Source organism: Anopheles funestus, chromosome 3RL, assembly GCF_943734845.2.
Source record: "Anopheles funestus chromosome 3RL, idAnoFuneDA-416_04, whole genome shotgun sequence".
Taxonomy (NCBI): Eukaryota; Metazoa; Arthropoda; class Insecta; order Diptera; family Culicidae; genus Anopheles; species Anopheles funestus.
The window spans coordinates 32,203,737-32,231,308 of record NC_064599.1 but is presented as its reverse complement, the minus strand read 5'-3'; the positions used below and the strand labels follow the sequence as shown (position 1 = coordinate 32,231,308).

Sequence of the window (27,572 nt, the reverse complement as noted above, 5' to 3'; positions counted from 1 at the left end):
AACGACGAATTTTCACTCGACTGTCGAATTTTTCCCAAGCAATGCTTCCTCCCCATTAGTGCTACCACGTAGCCGTTATGCGATGGATCTGTCGTATTTCACGTTCTCATTTCATGTCAGCCCATGTTTGCTGCTTAGATCGAACTTGGGAAGCTGCCGGAAAGAGAGAGGGAGAAAAGAGGCCATGGATGCGAGATGTGCGGGAATCGAAAATAGGAAACGGAAAAATTGGAAATAACAAATCTGTCAACTGTGATTGCCAGCTTCGCGCGCACAAGGCACAAGGTATTTGCAGCAGTCTGTGACGTTGTTATTATAGGTTTTGCTGTAAAAATTGCATCCATACATGTTTGTGTCGATTCACCATTGCACCAAACTATATCATCTTCCCTCATAGAAGAAGGGATGCATCAGCGCTCGAATCGAATGGATGCACCCAAGGAGTCAACTGTGTTTTTCCCGTGTCGTTCACATTTCACAAACCGGTTCGAAAGAACGGATCGGGAATGTTTTGTCACCCTGCTAGCATCAGGGCGTTTGTGATGCCCCCAGGGCGGGGTGGTAGCAGTGATTTGATGGAAGGCCGGGGGGATGAGTGGTTGTTTTTTTTGGTTCACCCATCGGGTGGTTTCTAGCAGCTGCCCAAAAAGCGTATTTGTCTTTCGGCAGTCGTTGTCACCGAGCGAACGTTCATCGTTGTGTCATACGCGAGAAAGTGACGAAGTGCATGTGTCTTTTTGCATCGTCGAAACGCTTGGATTGAACAGATACATTCAATTATAATTTCAAAGTGGAAATGTATGACAGAAGGCTGTGATCTGGTTTGTTAGCTTCGCATATGAAATACATCCAGAGACAGAATATTGAGGAATGATTGAACAGTTTGTTATTGCAAAAATTGCAATTTTGAGTATGTTTTGTATTATTTGAAGTTGGACCATAGTATACGATTTTATAACATTACTTTATTTTTTATTTCATTATGAAAAATATTTTTTTTTAAACTTTCCAATCTGGTAATTGGAAAATTCTTATTACTGATATTTTACTGCTTTGGTCTAAATTTTGAATAAAACATTATTCAAAAATAAATAAATTGTCAACAAGTTAAATATTTGAAAATTGCAGGTGTTTGAATAAAAGATCATTTTCATGATTTTTTTTTTGGGAGAAAAGTACCTACATTTTTGGATTGACACCTTCACAAGTATTTTAAGAAATACTGAAAAATAGGACATTTTATAAATATTAAAAGGGTCAACAAACAACGATATCATAAAATGTAATAACTTTTTTTCAAACAAGAAAAAAATACTTAAATCCAATGCTTAAAAAAAATTATAGAAAAATCCACAAGATATATAACTTTTTCCCTAATATTTTGCATGTAAATAAAACTAAAGTTTAAACATAAAACAAATTGGCAAGAACAAACGAATTGTACAAAGAATATCTCCTGAAAAAAATATAATTGATTCAAAGTTTTTTGAAAAATTTATAAGTACCGATTTTATATGGCTGTTTCACAAAATAATCATTTGAACATTGAATATATTCGTGCTAAAGTTATGCACGCTAAAGGTATGTTGAAATAAATTTTTTACATGACTTACAAACAAAAAAACCTTCAGCCACTCGATTTTTTAAGCTTTAAACTTCCTTTAAAATATGCTTTATTACATAGCATTTTAATTTCATTTTGACGTAACGAACATATGTCAGCTAATAAATTATTTTCAATTTACAAAACATCAAATCACCAGCAAAAAACACGTGTACTACTCAATCATTAAAACAACAAAAATGAAACAATCGTACGATAGATATGATGGAGATGGAGGAGAAATAAAGAAAAAAAATTTTCTGGGGAAGGAAATTCTTCGGGGAAAAACGTTTTGTCCCGTGTGTAATTACACGTTTCGGGCATGCTATTAACCATCATCACTGTCTCGCAATCTCAATTTTCATCGCACACAAACCCCATCCTACCAATCGGCACCACAACACTTCGTTTGTGACAACATGAACATAACGTGACGAAAAAGAAAAAAAAATATTACAAACAAAAAAACGCCATTCGTCAAGAACCGACCCCGTGGATTGTGAAAAATGTACCGCATCGCAGGCCATGGCAGCGACGAGCACTTTGGTCAAAAACCATAGCGCACATTAAAAAATCGGTCCTTTAATTTAACCGTAGGATGAAGTAAAACGGGAAATTTCAAACCCACGTTCACAGTTTTTAAGCTGGCAGTGCGCTACGCCGCTAGGTGCATAAAATGTTTTTACCGAAGTGAATGAGCAAGGAACACGAGAGCGGAGCGCGGGAAAACAGGGAAGGTTTTACAACGACTCGCTGTTTTTTACTTCTCACAGGCGGAAAAAGGGAACAGGATTTTCCACCACAATCAAGCGTTAGTTCCCTCTTTTGCAGCGGCAACAGCCGATTCGTGGACGATGTGGGCCTGAAATTATTCGTCCATCCGCAGCTGACCAATAATGTGTGTCCGAAGCCCTTTTTTTACCGGTGGCATACAAGAGGATAGGCAAAAAGGGCGGAAGCCGAAACCGGTGACTAAAACCCACTCAACAAAGGAGAACCCCGAAACCGAAAGGAGAGTGTTTTAAAATCCAATTATGAACCCAACCGAAGCGGAACAGAAAATCGAACGAGAAATATGTATGAGCGTATTCGTGAAAGCCCCAGACTCACCCCCTTGGTGAAAAAAAAAACGCGGACGAGTTTATGCCGTGTGTAATGGGTGTCCCTGAATCACTAAGGGCGACGATGATGACGGGGCCACACAACAACGGGCCTGGGAGCTCGCAGAATCGCTCTCCCCGATGAGTGCTCTGGTTGCCGGGGAAAACATGTTCACCGAGCAATTATGAATGTTGGACCTCGTATCGAGATTACGTGGAGTAGGACAGGCTCCAGAGGGTTTTTTCCTAGTTTTGAATAGGAACTCGGGACTTTTGGTTTACCCGTGCCTATCTTACCGCCAGATTTTCTCCACGAAAAGTGGTCAACCGTTGCCTGGGCAATAATGTCTGCTCGCTGCTTGTGGAGTTTGTAAACTGTGAGGAAGCTGTGGGATTATTTTCGTTCTTTCCCACCCCCCAAAGTCCGAATCGGTTAGTGACTGGCAAATATAGAATGGAATTGCTTTCGGGAGGAATTATGTTTCTGCTAAAAAAAAGTGAAGAGTAGTTTGTTGGGAGGAGAGAAAATAAGGACCCTTTTGCTAAGCATACGGTACACACGATAGAACTTCGGAATGAACTCCAGTCTCTAGCGAGGGTGTAATGTAATCACCACCAACAACACACCGGTCAAGGTGAAAAACCCACCGACAGGTGAGCGTGAATTCGCGTAAGCGCCAACATAACTTCATTCCAACACAAAAAGGGGTGAAAAGAAGCTTTTGCAGAATTTATGGACTAATAATTGCAAACGCAATAATATCAGCAGTCTCGCATTACAATGGTACGCCAATCTACAAAAGGGTATTATAGGGGGTTTGAGAGCACATTTCGCGTACGTGCCACTATCAACCGTTTGCACGTAAAGCTGGCTATGGTTTTAGTAGTAGAGAAGAAAAGCACTTACACACACGCACAAAACTAAAAATAAAAGGCACCCCTCACAAGGGGGTAGGAGGAGGAGGAAATGAGTCACTTTCCATTTAGGATGCGTGCACTCAAATCCGCGAATCCTCGGGTACCGGAATGGCACGTAGGCGCTCGTAAACAATGCAGCACAACACTTATAAAATTGTACCAAAAACCGGGACCGGAACAACACGCACCAACCATTTTCGAAGCTTCTCCGTTGGTACGAGTGTAAACGTGTGTCCGCCGTTAAAGGGCGAGGGTTTTTTTGTTCGCTGTTGCTGTGTGTGACCACAATATAGCGTTAGATTCCGGGGGGTGGCGAAGGGGGGGGGGGGGGGGGGGGAACGAGTTGCAAAACTACCGAACCCGCCGTTTTGTAAGCCGCTTAATTTCGGAACGGAAATCGTGCCACCATTATTGGGACGAATTGTTTGCATTTTTCAAAAACGGAATTTCGTTTATGATCACTCGTTAACGGGGCCAGCAGGTGCGCGGGGGTGTGGGCACGATGGTTTCCCGGTGGTCAGTCACGGTGACCACGGAATGCATTCCAGCACCGGTTGCGCACGGCCGAGAAGGTGGAACGAGCCATAACGTTTGCGATTTGAAACATTCCAACTGTGGTTGGTTATTTCCTGTGCTGGTTTCCTGTTGCGTTTCGGGTCGGAAAAGAGCTTATTGCAACAAACTGTGCATACCTATATGGTGGCATTAGTTTTGACTCGAAGAAAAGTTGGTTAATTAGTTTTTAGTGACTTTTAGTGTTTGTTCTTTACACATACTTAAACGGTTTTTGTGTATATAATAAGAAATAACAAATAAAATATTCTAATTTGCAAAAAGCAGAATCCCATTTAATAAGAACTAATAAGAATTTTGCGTTAAGTGAAAAAAAGTTTTTTGTCAATTCTTCATATTTTGCTATTCAACTTGTAAGTTTCTACAGATTTTTACAAAACTTAACTTCGTCGATATGAGGGCGTCCCGGTGCTATTTGTGATAAACGGCTAGTGATGGGTCAATTCTCAATTTTCCCTGAGTCGCAGTAATCCGACTCCGAGACATTCCGGTTATTAAATCCGGATTGATCGGGAGTAGTGGCTTCAGAGTAAACTCCTTATACGTCAGTTTTTATAAGTTTGAGTCAAAATAGATTCATTATTCCACTCCGGAGTACCCACCACTACCCCAAGAACCCCCAAGGACTGACTATCCGGTTACTTGGTAAAAAAGTGTAGTAAACTAAAAATGGCCGGCATGATCTTAGAGGTCGTTAAGCCAAGAAGAAAATGAAGAAGAAGCAAAAGAAGAAGAAGAACTTCGTCGGTATATTACGGACGGGAATGTCTTCCGATCTTCGGACAGGGTATCAAATCGCATCCAGTTCCCTGTACATTTTACTACGGTTAATTCAAGTCAATGAAAGCCAGAGGTGTCAGGCCAAGACATATAAAGATTTGTTTTATATTTGATTCGTTCTTGAGCTCAGAAGACGATAAAAAATGATGTATTTCTGGACTTAAAATTAATAAAAAAAGTAATAAAGTTGTAATTTCTAGTGGACAAGAACTTTAATAAAAATTTTCTCAATAAAGCTTTTTTTATTTTACAAAAAAAAACTTCTTGCAAACCCAGTGTACTTCATTGTGAATGTTTAATTTTAGTATCATCCCTATAACAGAAACCCATCAAGATGCTTATCTCAAACCATCAATGCTACTTCAAAACCTGGAAGCCTTCGTTTTGGTGTCCAATCTTATCAACAGCTTTGATTTCGTGTTTCGTATTTTCTTTTGCCCCACTGTTGTTTGTCAATGTTTTCTTTTTATCAAACTTTCCTTAGCTTGTTTGTTTGTTAGGAGGCCTTCCCTTCCGTGTTACCCCTCCCGTACCTGCCTCACACTTTGGTTCGTTATGCCGAACCGCTGAATCCGGTTAGCTAAATTACATTAGAGACCTTAACGTAATGGTGTGCAATCGAATGGAAACAAGAAAACGACTGCTGGATCGAGCGCGATAAACCCTGCAGGTGTGTGCGTGTGCGGTATCCCTGCACGGGATTTGTCGATCCTTTCTGGTTTTTCGGCGCTTTCGTGATAAAAAAGGGAGGGTTTTTGGCCACGGTTTGCCGGGTGGTGGTGCCGAACGATACGGATAACAAAAATCCTTTCAATCGCCCGAAGGCGTACAACATGGCAGAAAGGATATTACTTGTCTTCATCTGCAATTCGACGCCACGGAAAAAGGGTACCACAAGGGAAAGAAGGCTGATTCGAGGGAGTTCCTTCACTAACTTCACCACTTTTTTGTGTGTTGCTTTTCTCTCTCTCTCTCTCTCTCTCTCTCTCTCTCTCTCTCTCTCTCTCTCTCTTGGTTGGTTGGCACCCTTAAAGGCACTTCGAGCGGCATTACTACTTCGAAGGTTACTTATGGGCTCGGCAGATAAGAAAGCCCAGAAACAAAACGGACGGATGGATGGAACCCGCGTTACCAGGGTGATGTGAAATCGGGCCCTCGACTCACAACGGCCCACGGTTGATTCGTGAGAGCATCCGCCCGGCACCCGGCAGTTACATTTCCAGCAGGCCTGCCGGCTGTCATTTCTTTCATTTTCAGTGCAAATAAAATAGGATTTTTTTGTTGTTGGCGAATCGTTAGATTCGAGCAGATGCGCCCGCCTTAACACTCAAGGGAATTCGATGAGTCTGACGGTTAGGAAGACACTGATAAGGATGTGTTGGTGTGTCGTGTGGGGTTTTTGGTAACTTCCTTTCCACACGACAAACGCCACCGCAATGGGAAGAAAGGAAAATAACATGATCAATTCATCAATGAACGCTTCCGGTGGGAATTTGAGGGGTTTGAAAAGCTGTTCGGAATAATGCGGCTGGAATTTAAACGGGACGGGACTACTTTCGGGCTCGTTTTACCTTTTTTTGGTTCTCTTTGGGTTTTGTTGTTTTTTTTCTGTTCGTAATCGTAAATAAAGTTGAAATTTCTGCTCGAAGGATACTCCTTCAACCTTACGGCTAAACCATGAGGAGAATCATAAATGAGAAGATTTCTTTGAGGCGGAAACATAGTGGAAACATCTTCCGAATAGAACCCCGCCTGCCTGACCAGAAGGTATCCTTTTTGCTATAATTTAAATTATTTTTTCTGCACGACAGACTTCAACAACATTTTTGATCGTTTTTACTTTTTTCTCATAAAAGAAAAAAAAATACACACATTTCATCAACAAATGTCACAGTTTGCAACAGGGCCAGTAATAGCAATGAGAATGGAAAACCCCCAAGACAATTTTTCTCACCCTCAATCGGTAAAGCTGACATGATGTGGGGATCTCAATCCGTGCAGATAGATGTGACAGCTACGCATTACGGGGGCATATACCTGAGTATGATAAATTTCCGTCACACATCAAAACGCTTAGTGTCATGGCTTCGTGAATCGCAGCCGTCCGTATGACGATGGGGTTTGGTTTGAGAGAGAAAAAAATCCCTCAAACAACTCCCGTTTTTTTTTGATTGCCACTCGGACGTGGAAACACTGAGCTAGCCCCAGTTGTCTCGTAGTATGGTAATCATGGCAAAAATCCGGAAGACGAAGAATAGAATGTAGGAAGTGAGGGGATATAAATAAAAAAAACTCACACACATCCATGAGAGAAAACCAGATTTCCCTCAGCTCATCAAAATGTCGAGATTCTAAATGCGGCACGTAGCCACGGTGAATGGTTTATAGCGCTATAACTCGATTACCTAAATCGAGGGTTTCACCCTTTTTTTGGGCATCATTTTCCCTCCGACCCTCCCCCACCAACACACACACAACCCGTTCAACTTCGGAACTCTTTCAACGCAAAAGTGTGGAAACGGTTCCAGTGGGCTCAAACGACGACCTAGAGGCAATCAACCTTTATACCGGAACCGGCAAGCATTTGAAAATTGCCTCGCATCGAAGCGAAGAAATCCGGCCCGGAGTGGTCGTCCACGTACCTGTGTCGCCTGCCGTCCACTGCGAAAGGCCTGCTGTACGGCGTTACGAGGTGATGTCACTTGAAATTGTCACAACCATACGGACTCGTACCGGACGCACCGTGTCGGAGTTTATTTTCGCCACTCAAGAGCCTGTGGGCCACTTCAGCTGGAATCGAAATAAATTCCCTGAACAAATTTACCCCTACCTAGCACATGGCGAGAGTGTGTTTTAACCCGAGTCAGGCTCGTTTGTTTGTTGCGTGAGTAAAACATGCGTCCCATCTATCTCGTCCCTCGTTTGTGGCACTCTTTTTTGGGTGGAAGTACATAAGGTCCCTCACACCCACTACCTCATCATAACCATTCCGTTACGAAGGACGAAGAGGAGTGATAAAATTGGAGAAAAAGTTCTTCCCAAAATTCCCCCCACCATGCCGAACACGACGACAAATGACAACCATTCACTATAAACTGAAAGTCATAAACTCGTTTTAAGATAAAAGCCGGAAACCTTTAACCTTTTCACCGGAGAAAACATACCATCAACAGCACGGAAACGCATGGTGGCCCATCAGGGCCCAACAGTTTGGCCGTCGTACCCCGGGTTGCGACTGACTTAATATGCGAATAGGTGCAAGGTTCTTGGATCAGCACGTGTCAAAGGTAGGGTCACATTTGCTCCGTCCTACGCCTTCGGGGGCGCTTTCCGTGGCGTCCCAAACGAGGGAACGAGGGAAGAAAAAAGCAACCATCCCATTGGCAAAAGACAAACGAGGTGAAATTAAAGCCACCACCACCAACAACACCATTTTTGGTAGGTTTTCTTCTCGTGCACTGTCTGCCCGGGTTTGGTGAGTTTTCCCGTAAGAACGAACGATGTTTTTGTTGATTCTTAATATAAGGGTGTGTGTGTGTGAGAAGAAATGGAAAGCCTCAGGGGAAAGAGATTTCATCTTTCACGCGAAGGCTTGTTAGAGCAGTGATTGATGGAAAGGACGTGAAAATCCTTCCACTACGTGTTGGGATGTGTTTCGTACGATTTTGCTCACTTTAATGCGTTTAAACAGTTTAATGGTTGTACGAATGTAAAAATTAAGTGATGGTTTACGAATGGTTGAAAACAGTACAACATGGAAGTGGTCGGGAAAAATCACAAATTTATTTAATTAGCATTTAATTTTTATGTATCATTTAAATACAAAACTTGTATGATTAAGTATAAATTATCTAAATTTTATATTAAGCAAATACTTGAATAAGTGAGAAAAAGTTTTCGAAAAAAATAATAAATAAATGACTTTAGCATCTTGCACATTGTTTTTTTGAGATAAAAAGGCAAGGAAACCGATTTTTGAAGAATACCGGCTTTATAACAAATCAAGATTTGTTAACAGTAAAGAAACCATTTAAAGTTAGATACTTTATTTTCCCTCCACTGAACTAAACGCTAAAATTGCTAATAGAAATGTGTCCATTTTGTTTCACGTCAGTTTAGATGCCGTAGGTTTACTTTCAAAGTTAATTTTCCATTTGCTTGTGATAAGCAACCAAAGCCAAACCGCCTGTATGACGACTAACATCAGGGCAGGGTGGCATTTTCAGGTCGTCCAAACCAATATTGCTGAAGGTTCCGTTTTGCCCAGCACCAACTTTCATTTTGGCTTCAATTTTTTCTCTCTCACTCCCTCTTTCCCTTCTTCACCCGCCTGCTTCACACGTTGCCTTTTGCGAAACGGACATAAAAGAATAATTTTTATGTCATATCCAATTTATTTTCCGTCCAGCAGTCGACTTAACTCGTGGGCTTTTTCAGCCCTGCTTTCAGGCCCCCGGAGGGCAGACAAAATGTTAAAGGCAGGTTTGAAGAATGTGTCGCAATTTTTTTGGTTTTGCCCTGTTTTGGTTTATTCACTGTTTGATTTGTTCTGCGTTCGAGAGGGAGATATGTTGGGAGCATTTGTATTTTTTCGTTGCTCGGTTTTCTTCTTTCTGGTCACTGTGTGTTCCAGTTGTGCCAGCAGTTGGCACAGGAATGTGAGCTTGACAAATGTTTCACGCGGATAAAACGTCAGAAGCAATGGAGCAGCGTCCCGTATTCGTATCATCCTTTTGTGTTGGCCATCCTTTGGAACAATTGTGATGCAAGGAACCAAGGAATGAGGATAAATTGAGACCACATACACACACACAAGAGAAGGAGAGAAAAAAAACAAACCACCTGGAACGATACGATAGGGATGATTTTGCTGGGGGGAAAGCTGAAAAAGATTGTCCTGGCAACCATTAGCTGTGGGCGCGGTATACGGTAACCGAGGAATTCGGACAACACCGGGCCGGGGCTATTCAGGATCAGACATGCGAATAACGAATTACGGTACGTGCATGCATTCTCCAACATCCTCAAAAACATGGATTCCCCCCGCATGAGACTGTTGCGCTGTCCGTACCAGGGGTCGCTCCGGTATGTGCTGTAAAACCATACCACACAGCAACGTGTATATGACTTTGTACAACCACCGAGGGAAGAGTTTTCTGGTTGATCTTTTCGTACGTCGTACAGCTGCCGACCAGCCACACCACTAAACCACCAGCATCTCACGAGTGATCTACTACCGGCTGGGCAACATGATACAGCCAACATGAACAGATTCAGCTCAGTAATGCCAGCCGGCACGTGTGAAATTATGTTCAGTGCAATGGAGCCTTCCGTATTCAGTATGCGACAGTGGTAAACCGTACGTTCCGTACGCGAGTGGATACTCCTGGTGATGTAGTCAAGCATTGCTGATGATTTATGGCTGTTGGTAGATTATTTTTTTCTCCTTTCTCTTGCCTTTCTCCCAGGGTTGCACTCGCTCCAAACATGGCTTAATAATTCGGCGTTACAAAGCAAGATGCCGGCTGAGGAAAGAAAGAACTTTAGACAGGGCTTTTTTGTGTGCGTCATTGAATTTACAGATTAAAGAGTTTTCCTAAACAGAAAAAAACTCCACCAGCGATTGCTTTAAAGCAAAAAGAAAAAGTTTGGAAATTCTATAAAACTCAAAGTACCTAAATATCGCTGATAAAAAACACCAAATCTCGTCCTCTTAAGATGGACTATGATATTGTCTTGCAGTCGAAATCACTGCTGGCACTAAGCTGACATCGATACCGCCCCCCAGCCGAAGAGACTCCACCAATCCAAAATTCGTTTTGCGTTGCTCCATTTCCTGCGAGACTTGAGATGTTTCCGTTATTTTTCCAACTCTGGAGGTCCTTATCACTGCAGTGCGACGGAACAAAGCTAAGCAATGTGCGGTTTTTGGGAGGATTTTTTTGTTGCTGTTGTTGATGGCAGTGACATAGTGCTGTCCTGAGTTGTTTGTTTGGTATTTCCATTCGTACATGGTGCAAGTGATACCCACCCTTGGCGGTGGTGTAGATATTTGTGCCTGGCATCAAGTCAGAAAGAAATATGTTGTGAGAAAGTTACGGAGCAATAGACTGATAGGCAGAAGGAGCGACAACAAAAAAAAACCTGCATAACACAGTACAAGACGAGACAAGGAAGCTGACGATGTCACCGATTGCCCGACGAACTACCCCAAACCACCGTACTAGTGCTGCCAATAACGAAGCCCATATCCGGGGAAAGGCACAAAGACACACATCTCGTATGCATTATGCTGCACGTTGGTCTAGAAAGAAGATGGCATCGGGTAATGGAGAGCAGCAAAGCACCACTTACGGCATGAAATAAATGGCACATGACAAAAGCGATGCGAAAAAGGAAAGTTGCCAACTTGAAAAGGAGGCTGACAATATGATTCATGTGGTACTGGGTCGCCGCCCGGAAGGCACGCAGCTAACCAGTCACCCTCTATGTGCACACCACACGGTACGACGGTCTGAAGCGTTTCGCTGTCGTTTGTCATTCCAGGTTGGCAAATGTGGCGACTAGTTGCGCTTTTCACTACCTACCCGCTCCCAACGACACCCAGTCTGCTGAGTGGGCAGGAAAGCTTGGGAAATAATTGCTCCCACAGTCGGAACAAATTTATTTTCCGGCACTAAGGAAGGAACAACGCCCGGCAACGAGCATGAACTGCAAGTGTCACTTCATAAGCATACCCCCATTGTGTGGCTGTTAAGAGAGCGAGTATCTGGGGCTTTTTTTCCCTTTCTTCTGCTATCGTGCCTGCCGAAAGATGTGTCCTTTCGCCTAGCTTAAGACGTTTCGCACGTGCTGGGTCTTGGTGGGGTTGATGGTTGGCGAACGGTACTTGCAGCTCGTTTGAACGGCTTTGTTATGCTCTCGGTGACAAGTTGACAATTCGAGTGAGATGGTTTTAATGGATGATAGTGAGCATTAAAATAGGAAAATAAGCCGATAAATGATGGGTTCTGCTTTTTTCGTGACAATGTGGGTGCTTGAATGGGGAGCATTTGGGTGTATTTTGAATGAAGTTGTTTTTTTTCTCTTACTCTTGGATGTGCGCGATATCAGGATTCCTGATTCAGGAATAGTTTCAAACCATGGCATTTCTACCAGGTCTTCTTATTGTGAACAAGTAGTTCTTAGATACACGACATTTATTGTTCGCGAATTCGCAGGTATTCGCAGGTTTATACTATTGAAATAGGATGGGGCACGTAATGAGCATGTCGGACTCATACCCCACCAGAAAGGTGCTCGTCTGCGACCCGTTCGGCACGAGACGTAGAGGAGCACAGCGAGCTCGTTGGCTGGATCAGGTGTAGTCGAACCTGTCGGAAATCGGTTACAACCGCGGATGGAGGACATCGGCCTTAGACAGAGTTTCCTGGAAGCGGATTGGCGATCTGATCATGTCTTCGTGACGTGCTCAACCATAAACAGGTCAAGAAAAAAAAGAAGAACTATCCAAATGTCGCCACAAATCCAGCATGCATTTACAAAACTCGACGCACTCCTATTCTACAAATGCAGAAATTCAAGATCTTCGCCTATCATCGCAGTCCGTTATAAGAATTCATCCTGAGAACTCCCTGTATTTCCAACAAAATTATTTTAAAGTTTATGAGATCTACCAAATGAGCTGTTATTTAAAAAAATAATTCTCAAATGTTTCCATCAAGACAAAATGTGACGTTCGAATCGTTTCAGCAACACCTCAAGCTCGTTAAATATTCAATCAATCATTATACTTAGCACAGTTTCCCAGTGGCATACGGCTACTCTGCTACCTTTAAGGCGCTCAAAGTTCATTTTATATTTATGCATATTTGGGAAGGTCGCTCGCTGTGCGCAGTATTCCACAGTGAGTACGCAAAAATACTACTCGGCACGAGAAGTAAGAGCCTCAAGTGAACAAAACTGTTGCTATAAGTGCAATGGGATGATGATAAGCCTCACCTGAGAGCGTGTGGTGTTCTTTTTTTGTGTTTGAAGATCCCTTTCCCTAGTTGGTATTTGAGTGAGTGAAAAACAGGAATATCGTCTTGCCTTTTCCAACATAATGTTTTAACAGCGCACGAAGAAAGCGGCCGGATAAGGACAACAAGCAACACACCCTTGAAAGAAGAGTTCGTTCCCAGAACACGGAACCCCAGACCGACACAGACAGGGCAGGGTAAACTTTTACGTTCTACTCCATTACCTAATATGCCCATCGAGATATCGTGTTAATATTGTATTAGGGCGCGGTGCGTTAATATTTCTTCATTTATGCGGTGCGCCCACGACCTGGGCCTTCGTCTTCGTGCGGGCGTATATTCTAGAGACAGCATTGTCCTAACCATGGACCATGGTTGGAGCTGTTTGTTTATCGTCGTTATGCTCTCTTGCGGTTATACACCACCATTCGTGCACGCTCCAAGAAGACACTCGCGCTGACCGGAGCGCATTGGAAAAAGCGAGACACCACAAGCGGTTGCAAACGACAATCGACGACGGCGCCAACTCTACGCCACCGGGGGAGATGATTGTTATTTCGAGAAAAATGATTCCCCCGTCGCCACTTTCGGGTGGTATTTCATTTAAAGACAATTTGCATAAGTCGTGAAAAAGAGGACACTTGGGGTAGAGATGTGTTGCGGGCGCCGTCATTTTCACTACATTCGTGAAGTAAAATTTTGCGACTGCGAAGCTGCGTGAAAGTGATTTTTGCACGGTATTATACCATTTATTCGCTATCAGAATTCAAAGACACAATAATATCGAATATTCAATCTTTTCGATAGGAGTGTTCTTATGAAAAGTGTTGCCTGGGTTGAGGGTTTTTTACCATTACGTTCAACATCATTTTCTTCCCAATCACCAGCATTGTTCCACCTTTCTTTTTTTAGCCATGATGTACACCTACTCACGTTGACTGTTTTCACACTTCCGGTAGCAAATTTCGCTTTATCGTACTGTCGTCACGCAACACTGGTCTCTACCAAAAGCCTACAAGGTTTCTAAGATGTGGGCGTTTGTGTTTTGGCGTTTGAGGTTTGAAGTTCATATGCCCCAGGATGGTTGTGTTTTGTGACACCAACACCTACACACACACACGCACAACCCAAGCGAACACAAGTCTCATCCAACAAACAAAAACTCCCACTTCCAGATGTCGTTCAAATGTCAGATAAATGTGCGAGCGCCTTCTGTGACAGAAATGGAATGGAAGGGTACTGGGTTCGAAAATGAGCAGAAGAAGAAGAAGGGGAGAAGGGGGGGGGGGGAAGAAAAAAGTTCAAGAAGTAAAAAAGGAATCCAAAATGCAGGGAGTTTAACATCCCTTTTGGCCAAGGCGAGGTGACATAAATGGAGGCTGCTGCTCGGTGCAGAAGTTAGACGTAAAGTCCTTAAGGCATTCCATTCGACAAACGCACTCTTACAGGCGTACTTTTGCGCTTCCCTCCATCTCCTCCCAAGCTTCCATGAGGGACAAAGGACAAATGGAAAGAAGCAGACAAAAAACCATCCCAAAACGTCATACAGCAAAAGATGAAAATCATTTCGCACAACACAGCGGGCAGTCCAAACGGGAATTGGGAGGAAAAATATGGAAATTCTGTTTCAGCAAAACGAAAAAAAAACACACCAGGGTTTTACTTTTGTTCGCTTCCTGTTTTTTCGCTCTCGACAATACTTTGTTGGAGGTTAGTTCATTCTCAAGCACTACTTCCCAAAAAGGATAAGACAGTCATTTTGTAAGTAGTGTAGAACTGCCAAAGAAGAGCAGATAAAAAAAACGCCGCATACACACGAAAGGTGACCTGTGGACCACTGCTTTTCGGAACAATCAGTGAATAAATTGTCCCTGGCACTGCCATGAAGTGCATGCGCCATCGTGCGGAAAGTGGTCATGCGAATGGTTGATGCCATCGAGCGGTTCGAGCCTTTGTTTGCTTGTCGTCACTAGCTGGACAGCTTGCAGGGCGCTATAGGTTAAGTGACCTGTTGACAGGATGCGATGAGCTAGAGAAAATTGAATGGTCAAAAGAAGAGGAATGTCTTCTTATAATTCTTGGACGGAGTATAGACAATTGGAAGAAATATTAAATACTTGTAATTTTGTTTTAAAACTTGAAAAGTTGAGAAAAAAATATCATGATTTAAAATTTCACCAAAAATTACTACAGTATATGAAAACAGTGCAATATATGAGAAAAATCATCAATTTCCCAACTGTTTATTTGTAACAGTGTGAGCCGGCATCACATTTCTCGTTTCTAGCACTATATGTGTGGATCAAATTATGCAAAACCTTCGCTCTAAACCTCCAAAAACCAATTGAAATACATTGACCGGAACATTGTACCCACCCTACCTTTCAACCGCAACCGAAATCGACAACTGGAGCTAGTGATGGGGAAGACAATTTTCCAATTTTCTTCCCAATCATTTGTCGCCGATCGAAAACGATTTGGGTCATGGTAATCCGTAGAGCTCAACGTACATTTGTTGGAAAATGGCAAGCTTATTGGTTGATTTGCGTTTATGCACGGTGCGTTTCCTGTTTGAATCGGAGCGATATTTGGGCGTATCACAAAACAAAAAACCCGGAAAACAAATGATTAATTTATACATTACCAGGAAATTACCACGCTAGCCGAATTTAATCAACGAATTCATATCGTACGGCTTCCATTTTTCTTTTACCCATATCTAATATTTGTAAGTAAATTCAATATTTATCGCGAACAAACGAGCTGTGTAAGGTGGTTTGGGAAATTGATGGCTTCATGGAATCCGGCATAACTACGGCTTTCCACATTCCAGTAATTTGCATTACGAACAACAATGTGCGCTCGGTAAAATATGTGTTTTTACATACGAATTCCATGAATATTAATGCTTAGGGGGGTGGGTTAAGCGCATTGCTAAGTTTCGTGAGGGAATTACTCATACGAAATGGAAAACCTTCTAATTGATTTCAAATGCTAATACTTTCCCACTCGCGCTAATGTGGGTGTGCGTGTGATTGAACACTCTTCCGATGAGCAATAATGAATATGGAAGGATAAGTGCATGTGGTCACAGAAAAAACATACAAAACAATTGCTTACATACTATTAAATGACAGCTCACCAGTCAGTGTTTGCTCTCAATGTTTAAAATCCATGCTGAAGCTTACCTGTAACGAAAGCAAGAAGTGATAGAAAACGTTTATAAATGGAATCGGGAACAAACCACAGCTACATGTGGCAGTATATATGGGGGATTGAACCAAAAAAAAGAGAACAATATCATGAGGCAAAATCATTACAAAGGAATAAAAATAAAGGAAACAGGTTTGGTTGCCTTTAACTGTTACTGTTTTGACTGCTTGTTTTTTACGAGCCACGAGACAATGTAAATCTTTCACATCTCCCGACAGAGCATCGAGGAGAAAAGAATAAAAAAGAGGAGAAATATTTCACCAAAACAAAACAAAAAACCCAAAGTAACGCGAGCATGATCGTAAAATGAAATTTTCCTTCCACCGGTGAAGCGCCTTTAGGTCTTTACAAAGCCAACACAGCCGGAGATGTGGTCCCGGAACGAGTAATTTCTGTCATCGAGGACCTGCTGTGCCTGAACCGGGGGGCACAGCAACATCATGTTTTGCTGGTGGAGGGTTTTTCATCCTGCTCTGTCTTTTAAACACTCCCTCTACCCCCTGCTTTTATGAAGCAAATGCCCACGCGGCAAACGTTCCTCTTGTTGAATGTGCTATTTTCATTTAAGCGTGTATGCTCTCGTTGTAAGGACATTTGCATAAAAAAAAACAGCAAATCACTTTTTGTCTGTACGGTCTCATCGTCGGTTGTGTTTGTGGATTGTTGTGGAGTAAAGAAAAAAAAAGATCAACATTGCTTTTCTTTTCCATGCTACGGTCCAAAACAGTCATGGCGCTGGTTTGGAATTTTTTTTACGAGCCTCCAGGCACCTTCACGAGAGGACTCTAGCGGCTCGTGGGACAGCCAAGAAAATGGATGATAACGTTTCGTCAAAAGCTTTCATTGAAAATGTTTATGGATGAATCTCCCCTGGCGACCGTACCGCCATTGTAAGAGCCTGTTTAACCAGAAGACCTGTGCCACGAAAAGAATCACGGTGCGTTTGAATTTCTGTAACAAACGGCACAAAAAAATCATTACTACACTAACAGTCTTGTAGGAGATCAGGGCCCAGCACACAACCAGAGAAACCGAACGCATTATATTCATTTTAAACTACTGTGTCGAATGCTGGTACATATTGTGTGTTCCCGAAACATTAAAAACGCATTACCGTCTCAAAACGAAACAGCGATGAGCGATGTCTCAAGACGCCTGGCAGGGAAGGACCACGTTCTGCAACGTACGTCGCATCGGTATTATATTGGCCGCACCTTGCAAAAGAAGGATGCGAACTCCAGTCCTATCTTCCATCAGTGTCTGCTTCCCTCGTTCAAACTCCCATTGTAAAATTTGGCTTTTCGAAAAAATGCGCCTATACGTTGATAGGGTTCCCAAGTGGCGCTAAATACCTTCCTGACTCTTTACCATCCTTACCATCGATCGGAATGGAGCGTCTCTCGACGAGGGATTAAATTAAATTAGAATTACACGCGTACCACGGTGAGCGCAAGGTTATTCTTTGCGCTTGAGCAATTTCTATACCCACCCAACGACACTCGATGGTAAATTTTGATTTCGTTTCCTTCCAACTCGTTCAAAAAGACGCGAAAAGAAAAAGGGGTTTTTTGGATGAAGAAATGTGCGGAAGTGTTGAAACTCTAAACTTTCCAAATACGCACTCATCCTCATCAAGCGCCCAATTCTGGAGCACACTGAATGGGGATTATACGTCGAGGGGGAGATACACAACAGCAAAAAAAAAACAACTCCCGTCATTAAAAAGTGTTTTGTACACGCACAGGATGCTCAACAGAAGGACATGAACCCAAGGAAGAAAAAAATAAACGCAAGTCTTTAATCTTCTTGCGCCATTTGGTATTGTGTTTCTGCACACGGTTTACCCAAGGTAACGAGGTAAATCCTTCGGGAGGTACTAAACGAATCGTACTTTTCGATATGAACGATGAATGAAAAACTTTGCCACTTCTGTTTCCCCATAGGATTTGGACAGGCGAAGCACACGAGAAGGAACCAACAAAAAAAAAAAAAACATGGATGATGAGTTTCGGAGCAGCATTTTGCTACCGTTCGAAAAGATCGCTCAGTTTCGCTGGTGAAAACTTAGACAACCGATGGTGGAATATATATATTTTGCTTGTTCCGCCACACTTCCTGTCGTGTGTGTCGTGAAAAGTTTCACCCTTGTTTTGTTGTTGTTGTTATCATCATCATCATCCCCCTTTGGGTACATTCCCTTGAAAGCCAAATCGAACGCTCCGGCACCGGGGGAGTGTACTTTATTTATGCGAATATGTCAGTAAATATATTTTATTACATCTCATTGACAGGCGGTAGCGTTGGTGGTGCAGGCGAAATGGATGCTGTTGTTATTTGCCAGATCTTGCGCTTGATTCCTTCCGATCATCCGGAACCGTCTCGGTGTTCAATATTCGTAGCGGACAAACAAACGCTCACACACACTCTGAACTAAAAGCGGTATAGTGGTGCTTTCAAGAAGGAAGAAAAAAAAAAAAAAGCATACATCTTCGAACTAAACCACGAGAAGCGGAGCACTTGGGAGAGCAAAAAACTTTTGTTGTGTAATTCACCTCCATGCCTGGGGCCATATTATTCGTCTTCGGTTCGCTAGTAGATTGGACGGTCCATGCGGGTCAATCACCCGAAGGGGGTTATCCTACCACGGTCGAGGAAAGGAAAGTTTTCCGTACCGAGACCTGTTATATGGTACGTTTCACCGGCACATGGTGAACTTCTTCTTCGATGTGACATAATGTACGGGGCTCGTGACGATACTCGTGAGACGTCGCCATTGCGCCCGTCCAGAAAAGTCCTCGACGACAGGAAAAGTAAGCGCACGACACCAACCAAAAAAAAAAATTGATTGGAAAGTATGTGCTCACTCGACGTATTGATGATATCCCCAAGTGGGTTTTGTTTTTTTTCTGAACTTTTTTTTTCGGAGGTTAGAGTTGTTAGAATCTCCCGAGCTGCAAAAAGCATACGACTTGGAAGCGAGTGAAACTGGCGAACTTTTCTTAACGATCTCTCCAGTATGTGCTCCTGTTCTGTACACTGTCGGCGATGGTCCTAAGTTTAACCACCGGTCGTGGTGGAGGACCGGCGAAATACTTCGATTGTCCTTACTCAGCAGGTTTGGGGCGTGTGAGACACCCCACGGGACAAACAATTTCGGCGGTTAGTCGCTAGCAAACTTTGGTCCATCTTTCGACCGGGGCTTTCATCACGATTTTGTTCTATCGCTCGATATGGTGAGTGAGTTTTCCATGACACCCGAACCCCGTGTCGTGGTGGTTTTGTGGATCGTTTTCCGGTGCCGCAAAAGAGACAACAAGAGGGCGAAAGAAGAGGAAAAAAAATCCCTCCCCAATAGCACAAACACTTCTCAAACACAAATACGAAATGAAGTTGCCGGCTAACAGTGGATCGGCCATCGGGAACATCAGTAGCGATAAAAAGTTTTAAGGACCTTCAAGATCGATTTCAGACGCGCATTCGTTTCCCATCGCTGGAACATTGTAACACTTTTGATTGCCTGACGACTACACACGGCGGCGCAGGTTACTTCAATTGCTGCCCAGCTTCGGCCACATCACCTACGACCGTGCGATCACATCCCTCATGATGTGGTCGGCCATAATGGATGTAATAAAACTCCATCATATCTGTGTTCCGGGTAGCGTTTCCTAGTGGCGGACCCGGCACGAATTCCCATCCACATTCCAGCGGATGTTGTACATCCGCACGTGCAACTTCACGAAACAATTTTATTTCTCGTACGATTTTGGACGCTCGCGCGTTCCGCTTTCCCTTTTCACAAATCGGGAGGGTAATTTATTTGTGTGTGTCTTGACCAACAGGAACGGATCTCCTCTTTTGAAGATACTTCGGATACGGTTTACGTGTTTATGGTGCTTTTGTTTTTGTTTTGTTTTCGTGTTTTTGGTAGACTTCACGCATACTCTCACCCCACGAAAAACGTTCGATGGCCAATTCGTGGCGATTTCGCTGTCCTTTTTATGGCACTATTTGGAGGTTTGCGGTGAAACTTTTCCCATTTCACTTTCTTTAGTGGGGTGATGGGGCACTGCTTTTTTTCTCTCCTCTTCTTCCGTTTGTTTTATTTGTTCCACCGACGCTCTGCAAGCGGGAATGAAGTCATCTGCTGGATGGTATTTTATTGCCAAGTAGGTGAAAAACTTTCCTAACAGCACCGAGAAATTACAAGCACTTTGTGTCGAACTGGCGGCAGGCGTACTATTTATCTCTTGCCCGAGCTATGCCTGATAGTTGGAAGCCGTTTACTGGTTGGGCAAAATTTCGGGAATTGAGCCAGAAACACGAGAACGCAACCACATTTTGTTCGAACACATCTCATGCTACCTTGTGTTGCTACTCTCATGTTCAATTATGGCTTGTGAAAACAATACCGGTTCATGTTTCAGTTTTGTGTATATTTTTATTAAAATTTAAAGTAAACTGTAACGCACCATCAGCTCCTCGTATAATAATAACAGGCATTACCGGAAACACCGAACCGTATGCTTTGGAAAAGAAGCAGAAAAAACATGCTTTAATTGATCTTTTGCTGCTTCTGCAAACAATCGTGCACTGTAGCTTCATAATGAAGCCAAACATCTACAGTGTCTTGTGGCACGAAACGACCATAATCCTTTTGTGCCGGAAGGATATCTTCAGAAGGGTCCTCGTGATTGCAACTGTGCTCCTCATCGGGTTCCGGTTGTCGATTGTTGGGCAAGTTCAAACGACGAACACCTTCCTCCCTATACACCTTTGCCGAGCCAGTATAGTTAACTGATGGTGGTAGTAACGCTCTGGTTCTGATTTGCCCATTACACGAAAAGCCAGAAAGCAATCAACTTTCTCTTGACGTCTACTTCAAAGCGGTGTAGCAGAAATTTAATTACTTTTTGTGCTTTTCAGGGTGTATCGATACGAAGCACGGAGCATCATACTCGAGGTTTGCTCTTGCATGACACGCAGCGAACGTACTCCTTGGATTAGCAGCAAACCCAAGGTGCAGAATGGATGGAGTTTAATTTTGATGTTGATCGTGGGGTGCGATCCACTCCACGGTAACAAACTGAAACAGTGCCCGAAGCGGCACATGTAATCATCTCCTTCTCAGGGTGCGGTGTTTTACACCATCGATGAACTGGGTCACAAAAGGGGTTTTTGATTGAAATCTGTTCGATTTGCTGTCAATAAAACAGTCAAAGCAAAGTAGTGAGCGATTGCCGGATAAAGTACTCTCCACCAAACCTAGCGACTGTGATTTCTTATTTATTTATATTCCGTTTTGTCTATCCGGCAGCGAAAGATTTTGTCCCTTTGGTTGGGGGAAATCGTCTCAAAGATTTGCTGTCAAATAAATCAAGATTCAATATTTCACTAGTCAGTAGGTCCTCGATACCGATCATCAATAAACCCGACACCAAACTGCCACCAGTTGGGGATGGATAGATGGCCGGTATTACATGTCGCCAAGTACCAGGTCGGGGTGGCACAACGACCCATTCCCGGTGGTGGAACAAATTGAACTGAAAATAAATTTCTCACTGAATTATACATGTAATCTTTCAATTCTACTGCTGTACTCGCAGCAGTGCACCATCGTTCACACACACACACATTTTTCGTCTTGTGTGTCGTCCACCGAACGATGTTGCGCATTCCCTCGCATGTTGTTGAACTAGCTTCGCACCACACACGAAGAAGGTTCACCGAACATGACAGTAGTGCTACAAATGATCGTATAAATTATGTATTTACAGAAGTAATCTCCATTTAAATGACTTCAATCAAATCCATATCGAATGCGATGGTATTTGCGAAAACTCCCAGGATGCTCCATCTTTATCTGGAGATCGATCGAACGTAACGCGTCCGTAAGTTTCACATGGCAGCGCTGAAAGACATCGACCAGGAGAGACCTCGGCATTCGTTCGCACCACACTTGGCACAAAACTTCCAACCGGCTAGCACGAGGAGGGTGATGTGCTAGCAATCGAAGAAATTGACAGAAAACATGGCTCGGCGAACCCATCTGGACAGCTAGTTCATGGGGCTTCAGCTTCTTGTCATTGTGTGGTGCAGTTGAAGTTGACACTGCCATCGGGAATACCGCCACATAGCGCATTCCGATTGCGATTGTAACAAAGAAAAGAGCTCTTCAGTTTTTTTTTTCGTTCGTTCGATAAAGAAAGGTTCCTCTCCTCTTACCTCCGAGAACTCATTATTTCCCAAACCCGAGATAAAAATGCTTTGTTTCGCTGTGCAAAAACTTTCTTTTCGCTCATTGATTCCTGGCCTGATGGTTTTTTCTTTACATTCCTCGAAAGGATACATTCATTTCGTAAATCTCGAAGCAAACGAGGACCAACGACGACACGAAAAAAAAAGAAATGCTGCCACTCTCCACGAATTAAGTCTTCTGCTTGATTCGCTTAGCGTCCACTTGGGTTCTTAATTTCCACCAACGCTCGTTTTCCTTTTTTTTACCAAAGGCAGCTGTTCCCGTTTGAATTTATCATGGTTTAGTAAGTGTGACTTCTATCTTCAAGACACAGTGGCTGATGTTTTTTTCCTCCTTCTTCTCTTCTTTATCTTTTACCCGTCCAAAATAATGTTACTTTTTCATCATTATCCTTTTCTATCTGTTTTTTTTTTCAGCGTGGCCAAGGGTGCGCCCTTATCTTGGGCCGCCTTGCGTCAAATGGCGAACCATAGAAATGAGCGCAAATTGTGAAGAAAGCAGCGCAAAAAGCTTACATTTTATCGAGATTGAAGTCCAGATAATGTTTGTAAGGGGCTTTTTGTTGTAGGAGTGTCACCATTATGGTCGTGTTGGCACCGTGCGCCACTTTTTTTTCCTTTTGGACGGAATGGATGGAATGGCAAAAGCACTCGAACCATTCAGGGGAGTGTTGGGTTTTAAGTGCAACAGTTGCAATTTGTTCGAAGAGTGTAGTAAAGAGGCTTAAAGCTTAAAGTGAGTGGAAATTTTCATAAAACACAAAGAAAAGGAAGGTACTTACGCATATAATCCGGTTGTGTAAAATAAATGATCAGACAAACTTTCTCAACCGGTTCTGTGTGTGTGTGTAGCAACAGCTTCCTCTAAAATGGTAGGATATTCATTTTATGAACCAGTCTTATCTTATCTCGTGGGCTTTCGATCTCGCTTTCTCTGTCTTTCGCTCTCTCGATTACTTCATCAACCTTCCTTCCGTCCATCGTTCAATCACCAAAACAAGAAACGACAACGAAAAACAACCATTTCTTCATCGTGGAAACGTGCAAACACAACCGGACGAGTGCGTGTCAAACAGATCGATAGAGGGATGTTTTCTCCACGTTTTACGTGAGTTTTTGTCCTCCAAAACAGACGGTTCTCGTGCGATAGTAAAACAATTCATTTTGGCGTTTTAATTTGACGATAAAAGTAACACACAAAAAACCCGAAATCATCGAAATGTTGAAGAAGGATAGCAAGAACAGAAAGCGAGAGATAGAGGGCGATGTGTTGTGGAATATTTTAGTACGGATAGATCTTATCCGGTGACCCATTTTGCTGCCATCAATGTGCTTTTTGCTGCGGGTTGGAGGGGTTGAATTGGTAACGTTCTGTTGCTGTTGCGTGATCGAACACAACGGTTGTCCGATGGTCGTAGTTGTTACGTTTCTCACGCAGATACCATGATGAGCCGTACCGGGAGGAGAAACCCGGAGTTTCCAAATGACAGGATCAACAAACAACAGCAAGAAATCCACTTTCACCGTAAAATGGTACTGTTTTTGTTATTTTGCGAACGTGTCCTTTTGTTTTCGGGACGGACCAAAAAATAAAAGAAAACAGAAAAAAAAGAAAGAAAAGGATTCAAACGATGGGGGAGTAGATTTTCATGAGTATCTTTAAAGAGGGGCTTGAAAGATTTTTATCTGGAGTGAGAAAACGTGATTGGAGTAATTTTCTTCCGATTAGCAGTGCGATGAAAATGGTACACATAGTTGTAAAAATCGATCTATCCCATTTTTTAAATTGATGTGGGTGTGGTGTGGAAGCTTCTTGTTGAAATAAAAACGAAAAAAAAGAAAACTCTGACGTTCAACAACGATTTAAGTTTAGTGTTAAATACAGCACTTAAACTTTGGACTTTTGAAGTTTCCAAACAAAAAGTTGCTTATTCACTTGTTTAAGTGATAAAAGGAACTTGAGATTACAGTTTCAACGCCGTTTATGGAGTTTTTTTTAGTATTGTTTCATTTCAATTGTACCGTACCGACTTGTTTTCCATTTATGTTTTAATTAATAAAACCCCGCTAAAAGAACTTCCTTGTTCCAGCCAAAAGAAAAGAACTGAAAAGAATAAGCCCTGCAAAAAAAAAATCATTTACCATCCCGAATATCCACTGCCAGTGCAATAAACTTTTCCCTTTTTATTTCTTTCATCGTTCGTGGTGCGTGTGCCATCGTGTCCTTTTCTGCTTTTGGATCGGATCATCCTGACCATTCGTCACTGCCAGTGTTGGGACAGAATATTTGTTGGTTTTTGTTTTATGCTTCGTTATAATCATCCGTGAGTGAGGGGGAATTTTTAATTAGTTTCATTTTTTAACTAAAGAAAGTACTGTGTAAAATACAAAGTTTGTATGGCGTGAAAGTCAAATTGAAATGAAGAAAGAAAAAAAATGGCGGCACGATAGATGAAAGAATTCAGCTGTTGGGAAGAAGGGATTTTAGGGAAGTATGATAAAGGGGGAAAATCGTGGCAAATGGTCACCAAAATGGATGGCGTACGAGAAGAAAATAGTCACCCAGTACCATGGCAACTGACAATGATAAGCTTGGTCAATCCGTCGGCGAAGTGAATCACCTTTGCTCGTTAAGGCAAACGAAACAGTGCGGACGAAATCTTCCACAGCAACGGATTGATGGCGGTAAATGTAAAAGGTCGTTGAAACAATCGCACACAAAGAGCGTGTAAATACGGCCAAAAGCTGTTGGTATCGCAAAATGGCCTGTATACAGTGACACGATACAAAAAACACGGAAAAACTGAACCGTTGAAAGGTTTTGTTGCAAAAGTAGACGGAGGTTTTTTGGTGGGTAAAGACAAAATCCGAGATCAGAAGTGAAATGACGAACACAACCAAAACAGCAACAAACACAACGAAGCAGAGGGAAACAAGCCATCGAACAAAACTAGTAAATCCTCTTTACTACTCTTAGCCCTAGCGTTCAAGTGGTCGACTGATGAGTGTGCATTTGAGGTTCCTTTAGCGATGAGAAAAATGCGCTTCGTCCGTTACGGTTGCATATGGAGGAAAGAGTATTTCGTGCATGTTCCTGGTTAGCAGGTAATGGGTGACAAGAAGGCGCTCTCCAACATGGGCGAGGTAAAATAAATGATACAAGTCTCGTAAGAACCCAGCTTCTGTGGCCGATCCGACTGACGGATGGACTCTCCAAAATGAGGTAATTGAAAAGCTGCCCAAGAGCTGGAGGTGAATGAGTGTGAGCTCCAAAAAAAACCGAGAATATTCTATGCCTGTGAAACGAAAAATGGTATCCAAAAAGGACAATGTCCAAAACTAGCAAACTAGCACCAGATGGATAGAACCATGGAAGAAACAAAGAGTCAGTCGCGGTGGAAAAACCGTGAGGTTCAAAATGAATGGACTTTTCAGTCGCGGACCCAAAGGACCGGAAGGTGGACCACGTAGTGTTTATGTGCCCGGATATAGTTAGAGAGAAATGACTGGCATTTTTCCAGAGCTTAAGGAAGGATTTGAATTCTTGTATTATTATTGTACACTTCGTACCGTGTGCACCGGGACACCGGGACCAGGGGGATCCGCAATCCGGGTACGAGGGAAGGTTTCCCAGAGAAAATTGTTCCAGAAAAACCCACGCTGATTGCACCACCGACAGAGCACTGGGCAGCAGCTTTTCGTGCTGTAATTAATCTTCCCACTTGGAGTTGGAGTTTTTGGTGTTTTTTTTTTCTTGTTTCCTTAACTTATTTCGAACCTCGGACGAGAATTTCCCAACCCGAAAAGGGGGCAAGCCATTGGGTTGTTGCTAGATTGCGAACGGTAGATTGAAAAGCGCGAATGAAAATGAAAACCGAAAGCTTAAATGAGCAATTAAAATGATACGAATCATTCTTCTGTTTTCCCCCCTATTCTGGACAGAACGTGTGATATTGCGTCGAGCGAGGGAAACCTTTCAGTAACTTGTGCAAAACGTTTATAAATTACCTTCGCTGTATAGACTATTGGTGATTGGTGAGTGGATTCAAAATTGACTAGGAAAATAAGTTCCCCGTGTGTATGTCCTTTGCGTGATTCGGAAACTGATTTCTACAATATTGGTTGATTTATGAAGAATAATTTTTCATGTGTTGAAATGTGTGGATTTCTTTTTTCTTGTTGTTGAGCTCTTGTATTACAAGAGTTGGTTTGTTAGTTTTTTAAATGAAATGATGAGTTTATTATTACTTTCACAGGGCCCATTTACTTGAATTGCTTCCACTGTGTTTTTGAAAAGCGTAACGATTGGATGAGTTTATCTACCGCACAAATATATTCGCCTCTCCACCGAACAGCTCAAAAATACACAAAACACAAATAGAACATGTAGCTTTCATAACCAGCCAACGGAAGGTATATAGAAACACACACACATAACAAAGGCACAAAACACACATACACACATTCTATTACATAAGAACGGCACAACACGCATACCAGTGAAAGGAAGGCTAGTGCTCGTTGTGTATACGTGCATGATAATGTTATATTTACTGTTTATACTCGTGTGAACACGCACTCATTGAAATATTATAACTCTAAAGGTAACGCATTACAAAGCATAGAAGTATAACAGAAATATCAAATTTTTCTTGAATGTAATATAAATTTAAACAAAAATACAAATATATCAAAATCTTTAACAAAAATAACAAACATAAGAAGAACATGTGACAAATAAAGTTGTCAAAAAGAAAGATAAATTATAAAAGCAGCACAGAACAAACCGTACCGTAGCGCTATGGGTAGGATAGGTCAACAGGTGAGCCTAGAAAAGGTGGGGGGAAAAAACATTTATCACTTACCTTTGCTGGCACCGTCTGGTCCTCTCAGGATCGTGCACTCTTCAATGGTTCCGAACGCGTTAAACAACTGTCTTACATCCTCTTCAGTTTGCTGCTTGCTAAGCATGCCAACGAAAAGCTTTCGATCTAAAGTGTGATGCAATGCAAAAACACCGTAACATAATTGTTTTGTTATTGTTGTAAGTAGTTGTGTTTTGCAGACCGAATTTGGTTTTGTTGTTTGTTTTTGCGTGCATTTCAA

General features: G+C 42.5%; 1 protein-coding gene across 19 annotated transcripts in view; it reads right to left on the bottom strand.

Moving 5' to 3' along the window:
• The window catches only part of LOC125770974 (CUGBP Elav-like family member 4), a 468,092-nt gene that overhangs the window by 61,906 nt on the left and 378,614 nt on the right, over window positions 1-27,572 (bottom strand). For 10 of the 19 annotated variants that reach the window (XM_049441110.1, XM_049441115.1, XM_049441117.1 and 7 more), the window contains exon 4: window positions 27,332-27,457. The exons of the other annotated variants lie outside the window; for them this stretch is intronic. In XM_049441110.1, coding sequence (XP_049297067.1) covers window positions 27,332-27,457 — 126 coding nt within the window. The remainder of the gene's footprint in view (window positions 1-27,331; window positions 27,458-27,572) is intronic. 19 annotated transcript variants of the gene reach the window in all.